Consider the following 9,150-nt stretch of genomic DNA (forward strand, 5'->3'; position numbering starts at 1 on the left):
AAAAGAAACATCACATCCACTAATGATATAATGTTCTCCATTATCTTCCATTATCTGTATCTCGTTATCGCGAAATATTTCGTGATTTGCACGCGCTGGCAATGACGTTCGCGCACGCAAATTATTTGATTGTGTCGAGTGGTGCTGTAAGAGAGCCGACTACCTTCAAGCGTGTTTCAAGTGGTTTGCGTACACTTTGCAGCACACGTTGATTAAATTGCAACTCACAAACAGTGAGTTCAAAAGCACACACAAATGTTTTCCGCCGTTTTACATGCGGCGCGGCGCGGCGCGCGTGGAAAACGAACGAATTTCGCAGCGTGCGCAAACTTAAATTAGAAATTAACTTTAATTAATCACACTTGCACTCGCGTAACGCTAACGTTTAGTTCTGTGTAATTTAATTTCGAAAACAAACACATTGATATTGTTATTCAATCAAAGGTGGCGCTGTTGCACAATATATCATAACTTCATGTATAATATAAAATGAATTGCAAAATGTGCTGGTAAGCGCATAACTCAACAACGCCTACACCAATTTGGCCAATTCTTTTTAAAATTTTTGTTAATGTCCAAGGATGGTTTTACGGCGAGAAAAATTTGAATAATTGCCGGAAAACCCTAAAGACAACGCACTTTTCTATAGGATAAAAGTTGGCATTGAGATTCAATCATAGTTATAGTTAAATAGTTGAATCCGAGATGGCGCGCTGAAGTGCATTATTAGTTATTCTTTATATAACTAATTTGTTTAAAATAAAATTGCAAATCTTATTCATAGAATTAACTCATACTATGCCTTGAACAAGAGAGTAAAAACAAATTACATTTTTATTAAACACTACCGGGACGAAGTCGCGAGTCTAAAATAAAACTATACATTTTAAGTTATTATTTATTTATTTAAAAAAAGCATAAATAAGCATGAACATAAATAAATTAATAATAATTTAATGGTTGTCCAGGGATAAATCCAGGTTGACCATAGGTGTCCTTAACCTGTTCACGACGATAATAACTATCCGGAATCTGTGGCCTCTCCGGTTGTTGCGGTACCCTGATATAAACCGGGTATGGTTTTGGTACTTCAACCTTTACTTGCACAGGATACGGCTTGGGTACCTCCACTCTTACAGGTACCTTAACCTCAACTGGTACTCTTACTTCTTTTGTAACATGCACTGGATACGGTTGTGGTTGTGGTACATGCACGGGTACCTTCACTTCTTTGATGACTTGAACAGGGTACGGTACGTTCCTAGTCACTGGTACCTCTACTCTCACCGGGTATGGCTGTCGGACGTAAACTGGGACACGTACTGGTACTTCTACACGTACCGGAACTTTCCTTTCGACTTGTACGGGATACGGTTGGGGGACACGTACCTGCACAGGTACTTTCACTTCTTTTGTTACATGAACAGGGTAGGGTTGTGGTACTGGTACACGAATGTGTACAGGTACTTTCTTTTCGACGTAGACTGGGTATGGTTGGGGGACTTGAACGGGGACACGGATGATTTGAGGTTGTTGGGGTTGTTGAGGTTGTTGAGGGGTCCAGGTGTTCCATTGGTTGATTTGTGGTGGGGGCTGGTATCTTGGTGGGCCGTAGTAGTCTTGAGGGACAGGGCCTAATCCATGGATGAATCCAATTGTCATAAAAATGACAAAAATCTATAATAAAATTTAAAAAAAACATTATTTGTATAAATAATATAAATAATAACAATTATTGGTAATCTTACAGAAGCAAAACGCATTTTTCGATTTTTGTTGTACACTTTTGGTTAAACAAACTCAAACTGATGATTATATTTAACTTTTTTCATCTTTTATACTCACAAAAAGATAAATATTTCGAAACTGTTACATAATTTTCGTCACATAAAGAATGCATACATTTATTTGTTACATTGAGCAACGCATACAAGATTTATGCACAGTTTGCATTAAAACCATCTTCTTACCATTCACTATACACTCAATACCAAATAAAAATAAAACCAGTTTTATTTACTTACTATAAATTATTTAAATTGTTTTTTTTTTCCTCTGCGTGAATGATATTGGAAAGTGTGAAAATTCATATTTTCACTTTTTTCTTTAAATATGTATGAGCCAGTTTTTATTTGACATACGAGTAAAAAAAACACGTTTGTGACTAAAATACAAACATGTAAACATTTGTGATATGATATAACACTGCGCCAGAATTTATTGGATTTCTACAAAATGCAAAATCGTTCCGGCGGGAATTGTCAGCGAAACGTTTCACCCCGGCGAGGATATAAGAGTATTTACGATTCACGGGACGAGAGTGAATATTATGAGCAACGCGGAATAACGTTTGAAAAAATTGAACGAGAACAAATCCTTTTAACGTTAAACAAGCTTTACTTGCAAGACAAGCATGAAGCAAATAAGCTCAAACTGCTTTTTATTATTATTCTTATCTTTAGCGTAAATATAACCGTCGGAAGAAGAGTTTGTAACAAACATGAAGCTTCAATATATTATGTGAAAATTTTGAGAAAATTTTTGGTATGAATCTGAATAGATGATATTTTCTTATTCTATCAGATGGAAAAATAATTCCGGAATACGGAAATGATGTGTATTAGGGAGTGATAACACACATATGCGTGCGTGCGTGCGGGCATCATAAATCAATCCAACGCAGTTTTTTTCGTCGGGTTTGATGACTTAACGAGTCAATCGGTCGATCAAACACATCAATCTTGCTTTCATGGGATTTTATTGTTGCCAAACTGTTTAATTTACTATATTTCCATATTTTCCTCTTTTTTATTTCTTTTATTGCCTAAAAAGACATTTTTTATTATTTTTATAATTAAATATAGTAAAATATTTAAATATTACGTACTTTCTATTACAATGCATAATAAATCATGACAATAGAAATAAATTATTGATAAATCAATATATAATCCTGTGATTTATTAATTTTTCAATGAAAAAACGCAAATATTACGAATTCAAGGAATAAATAAAAGTGCATGCCATAAATCCAGCATGTATCGGTACTTACCTTCACTTTTTGCATCACCGGAGTTGACTCATAAATTTCCATTAGTTATGTTAATTATGTTGGTGTTGGCCACGTTGTGCTGGCAATTTTATGAGCGTTGGTGCAGGCGTAGGCGTAGGCGGTGCGCCAGTTAACCGAACGAGAGCTGCTACCTGTGCCAGCACATGCAAAACAGGGTGTAAATTTTAATTTGTTTAAGTACCGCGTAATGATTGTTCCGGATGCATATCGCATGATACATTTTGCATACACTTTCAGCTGGAAAATTGAAATATCAAGAAACAGTTGAATAGCAGTATACCTTTAGGTTACTGATTAATTGCTATTACTCGTGCATGAATTAGCATGAAACCACAATTGGATACATTTCTGAGTAATAATTCGTGTCTTTGATCATTGCGCATCGTGGATGGGACACGTATTGTGGTGCAATTTATACTTGAGCTTAAAACCGTTAATGTGCTTAACGTGCGCTTAATGCGCTTAACCCATCATTCTTCCTCGAGGGAGTTCGGTGCTTCCGGAAAAGCGGATCGGACACGCAGGCGAAAAGTGCATTATATTCAGCTTGATCTCTTACTTGTACTATGCAACTTCTTTTACAATTAGAATTTAGAAGAATGTAGAGTATATTGGGTTGCAGCAATTCAAAATATTCACAAAAAATAATTCATTTTGATATTTTTCAACATTTCTTTTCTAAAACACTAAAATTGAAATAATAAATGTTATTTAAAGCTAGAAATTTATCATATTAAATAAATACCACATCTTACCACTGATAAATGCCCGAATTACCGTGAAGCATTGCAAACTTCTACAACTCGAGTACTTAGCAAATATGACTGCAGGTAAACTTGGCGAATGCAATAATTTCAAAAAAAAACTTATATCACCAATAAGACGTTATCACGTAAACATCTCGATCGTAAACCTACTTTACAAGCAACCATTTTTTTTTAAATGTTCGTTAAAGTCCAAGGATGGTTTTCACGGCGAGAAAATTTTGAATAATTGCTGGGAAACACTAAAAACAGCCTTTTTCTATAGGATAAAAGTTGACAATGAGATTCAATCATAGTTATAGTTAAATAGCTGAATCCGAGATGGCGCGCTGAAGTGCATTATTAGCAATCCTTTATATAATTAATTTCTTTAAAATAAAATTGCGAATCTTATTGATAGAATTGACACAAAAAGAGTAAAAACAAATTTAGTTAATGTATAAATATTATTGTGTGATTTTTATGGATATTTTAAAGTAAGTTTCGGCTTTCTGAAAATTGAAGGTTATGTTGGCAGATGTCGAAAAGCACTAGGGAAGTAAAGTAAAGCAATTGAATTGAAGTTGAAATCGAAATCGAGGTCGAAGCGGGCTTCGAGGTGGAACTTTTCGGTTGGAAATGAAGGCGTCGAGCGACCTTGTTAACATTATGCACAAATAGGCTTCCCAAGGGATTTTTCTTTAATGGAGAAAAACTTGGAATAGACTAAATTTGTGTGAGTTTAAATTACGGTCATGTCATTTTATTAGTATCACGTTAGGCAACCAATTAAACACAATAGGCTGCGTGTTTTGGGTTTATTTCTAAAAGGAATTAAAAGTTGGGTTGTTGTCTGATAAAAGTTTGTTGTTTGGTGAGTTTTGTTGAGTAATTATCATTATTATACTCTGGGGAATCTTAAACAAAAATTAGCTTTAGAAATTTGATGTTTAAGGTCGGGGTTTTGGCTTTGGGATAATTTTAAACTTTGTGAGGTTAGAATTCAAAGAGTTTAGGTTATAGTATATTGAATAATACATTTTTGGAAAGGTTATTTATTGTTTAATAAAATATGTTAATTTGAAATCAATTCAGTTAGTGGCAGGCTAGTTATTTAGATAAATATAGTTTAAAGTTTTTATTGTTACTCTTTTTTCTTTCATAAACTTTGCGACCCCATAACTCAAACAGTTTTTGTTGAAAAATGACAAGTGAAGCATCATTTGAAAGATAATTTAATGTACAATAACAGAGCTAAATTTTAAATAATTATCTTAACTCATTATCAACTTATTAAGCAAAATAGCAGACAATGTTTATTATGATATAAATTGTTCTATTTCAAAAAATCAAAAACTTTGCGACACGATAACTTAAAAAGTTTTTGTTGTAGAATATTGAATGACACGTCATTAGAAAGAGAATTTAATTGTTAACAAAATATTTGAATGTGGAATACGTAACTGTAACAACAATTGTTTTACAAACCAAAAACAAATCAATTTTAAAATTCAATTAATATTTCTTCCTATTTCATCAGATTATATTATTATTAAATAAATATTATTATTATTGATTTATATACAAATTTATGCAATATCTATACAAATCCCTCCATGCAATGTCTGCAGACTGCACCAACAAATAGACGTGCATTAAATGCAGTGACTCGGCGTTAAGCGTTGAATTAAACGAGCTCTGCGCCGACATTGACTAATTTATTTCATCGCATCGTCGCTGGCGTCGTTTATCTTCAATCGTGCTCTCCTCGCATACTTACGTGTTGTCTGCAAAAATTACCATACACATAAACAACAAATCTTTTGTGCACCGCAACCACCGCAACCATTCCACCACAAATTACACTCCAGTTAGGTTAAGCGCATCACAATGACAGTAATACATTAGATTTATTTTATTTTTTCACCGTCAGATGGCGTAACTATGCAGTTTTGAAGTAAAAATACGCCAGTAATCAGTAAATGCTGCTCACAGCCACGTAGAAACGTAAAAAATACAGACATTCTTTATTGCACTTTCCGCTTTGCAAAAAGCAGATAAACTACGAGCTCGTAAACCAACGTCCTGACAACGTCTCGCACGATTTAACATTTTCTGCATTTTATATCTACGAGTATTTCGCATTAAGTTATCTGGCCTGGTTTAAAATCTCAAAAGAAAAACGCTCAAATTCACACTATTCACGCAATAAAATTCGCATATGTTTTATTTAATCGCTTAGAAGTAATTCTTAATCACATTTTTTATGAAAAAAACATAAATTTGTTTATCCCTACTAATATTATAAATGCGAAAGTCCTGATGTTTGTTACACTTTCACGCAAAAACTACTTAACCGATCATCATGAAAATTTGTACACATATTCTTAGTGGCCCCCGAATGGTTATAAGCTGCTTTTTATTTAATAAAAATAATTATTTTTTAAATAAAATAAAGAAATTGTTTAGCCAGTAATACCTCTGCATCTGCTCTGACTATAACGCCATCTAGCATTCCGTTAAATACCAGAAGCTCAAACTTATGGTACTATAGTAAGTAAAAATTCATCATTAACTGTATTATCACACTGTGTAACATCAAATCCAATTGACTACACTATGGAGACTGTACACTATACTTCCATAGACTATACTTTCAGCCATTTTAAACTTCCCGCCATTCTACTTCATTGTTACTTTTTCTGTGACTACAGACGGAAGCAACTTCATTATTTTAGATATTCGCGAGCGAAGCCGCGGGCTAAAGCTAGTTTAATCATATATAGCCAAATCCATGACTAAAGCATTTTAGTCACGGGGTGGAGTTTGCGCATGCGCATTTGTTAAACTTTCAAAAACTAAACGTGAAAATAAAGTGAAAGAAGCAAAAATAACGTGCGCGATGTGATGCGCTAAACGTTGATAAACGGCCACTTAGCACACTTGATACATAATCTACTATCCCAACTCAAGATATGTAATGTATTTATTCCTGCGCATTAAGAGTAAAATAGCGCTGATTGATGACGAAATTATTCCCTAATTCCGGGCAAAATGAATTAGATTACCTCTGCTTGTCAAGTCGTGAGTNTCGCCGCCGAGGCGTTATCCCGCACGTCTTCACGACGTCGGAATCTATCGCTTTTGTCCCTTTAGTCCCGCCATTCAAAAGCCCACGTCGTCCTTTCGTCCGTATTGTCTCAAACTACGACCGCCACCACCACCGCCGCCCCTTACACGGATTGTATCGCAGGACGTCTGCGGGGACGTCTAGTCGAGGCAAACATCTGCAGCGCGTTGGTTTTTCATCAGCGGAGCAAAGATTGCTTTCAGCATCTTTCCGGATGCTTCAATTTCTTTATGATGCACACAGAACTTAAAAACTGTGTGCACTTTTCACTCTCGAGAGGGTGCTTTCAGAGCACAGAGGATTGAGATGAGAAAAACTCATCGCGAAGAATATTGAGGATTTTACATGGACAATAAAAAAACTAAGAGACATGCGCACAGGTAAAAAGATTGAACCGTCCCGAGAGGACACTAATGGACACATCTTTTACCTGGAGGACTCTAGGAACTGAGAAATTCCGAGACAATTCGTGAAACATTTTCCGAATCATCAATCTCGACAAAGTAGACGTTAAAAACATGCTTTAGTAAATTTTTATACAAAACATAACCTTTCTCAAGAGGAAAATCTATTTTTTAGTAATTTTTTAATATTTTACTTATTTTATTACTAAAAATCGTTTTTATTCGATGTTTCACGTTTTATTCGCGGATTTAACCTCAAAAATTGATGTTTTGCTTAAAAAATATAATTTTTCTAATTCCACCTTTAAAACTCCACTTTTTCCACGGTTTTGAGAGACGAAAAGTGGTATTTTACTCATGGACGGCCAAAGCCGTGACTAAAGTACTTTACCCACGGGTGGATCTTCAAATACAAAAACTAAACGTGTAAATCCAGTGAAAATAGAAAAAATAACGTAATAATCACATTGCTAAACGTCGTTAAAGTGCAACTTAGCGCTCTAGATACTTAAAATACCATTAATCACCAATTTACGCAAAAAATCAGAATTTTAATCCAAAAACCTAAAATTTTATCATAAATCTCAACAATCAAGAAGTGAAAAACCTACTTTAATAAATTTTTAACCAAAACATAACCTAACCTCAAAGAAAATCTACTTTTTAGTAATCTAATTCTTTGCATTGTTGAAGAGCGTTATTCAAACGTGGTGAATTGATGGAAACCCCTAAGAATAGCGAATGCAAATGAGATCCTGATGAGTTTCTCTCCTGCAAAGGATCTAAAGCATCCATTGCTCAGTTTTCAGTTTTCTCCAACGTGCACGTTTCCAACTCTAGATAAACTGCACAGCAATGGCTGCTATTGCGAGGGAAACTGCGCTCGGAAGTTTTCCGCTTTCCGGTGGGAATGCAAGTGCAAGTAAGTGGAGGGACAAGTGCAGACCGCAGCATCGAACAACTGAAGGACGATTATTCTGTGCGACCACAGACCGCAATCGACCACGTCGGATTACCTATTCAAGCGGTTGGTAAAAGAATGCAAAATGGCGGATAAATTACAGAAAAGGGGAATTTAAAATATAAAAATCACGATAACTCCGAAACTAATAAAGATAAATTAAATTTTTTCGTTTCTGACGACAGATGTTAATCAAAAGTAAATAATATCACACTTAAAACTTTTCTAAATATCTCTGTTAATTAATTAATTAACAAAATAAAAAAATTTGAGTTTTTAAATTTTTTTCATTACTAATTAATTCTTTCCCCTGTAAACTCCTTGAAAATACAATGAAGGTATTTTCCCCACTTGCAACGCAGAAGAAGTGGACACACAAGATGTATTATCTCGACGCTGAGTTTCAGTTAATTAGCGAGGCGTCATTCATTCGCCAGCATGAGCGAGAAAAAGCTCGTGCTGTACTTTAACAAACCCTCTAGCATCACATCAACCTGCGTCAATTCCAAGCGCAACGTCGAAAAATAACTAAAGCAATTCTAGGAAGTAAGTACAAAAGTAGATTTCTACAAAATACTAGCTGTCTTTTCGCGGAAACTCAGGAAACTTCCTTATATTATTTAGATTTAGACTTTCATCCACGAAACTACACCCAAACTGTCTTTGTTTTACATTTATATAAAGAAATATTTAAGTTTAACGCAAAAATAACAAAATGTACACTTACGTATATGTAGGCAACCCAATTAGCATATAAATACGACAGTTGTGTTTTTTGGGAAGAAACTCACCTGAAACAAAAGATAAAGATTAGTATATTTTATTACAAACATAAAAAA

The 9,150-nt window shown here is 34.6% G+C and overlaps 1 protein-coding gene across 5 annotated transcripts in view; it reads right to left on the reverse strand.

The window, feature by feature from the left end:
* Positions 1–934: 934 nt before the first annotated feature.
* The window catches only part of LOC135791947 (KH domain-containing protein 3-like), a 24,922-nt gene continuing 16,706 nt past the window's right edge, over positions 935–9,150 (reverse strand). For 2 of the 5 annotated variants that reach the window (XM_065302554.1, XM_065302557.1), the window contains exon 2: positions 935–1,677. In XM_065302554.1, coding sequence (XP_065158626.1) covers positions 943–1,677 — 735 coding nt within the window. In that variant the 3' untranslated portion in view covers positions 935–942. Of the gene's footprint in view, positions 1,678–1,748; positions 2,037–2,639; positions 2,825–3,052; positions 3,306–9,150 lie in introns of those variants that run through there. The other 3 variants (XM_065302555.1, XM_065302553.1, XM_065302556.1) reach the window with 3 other exon arrangements.

Source organism: Atheta coriaria, unplaced genomic scaffold, assembly GCF_025399875.1.
Source record: "Atheta coriaria isolate IRGN ID8LTWV9N9 unplaced genomic scaffold, Caltech_Dcor_3.1 hic_scaffold_5_pilon, whole genome shotgun sequence".
In the NCBI taxonomy this organism is placed as follows: domain Eukaryota; kingdom Metazoa; phylum Arthropoda; class Insecta; order Coleoptera; family Staphylinidae; genus Dalotia; species Dalotia coriaria.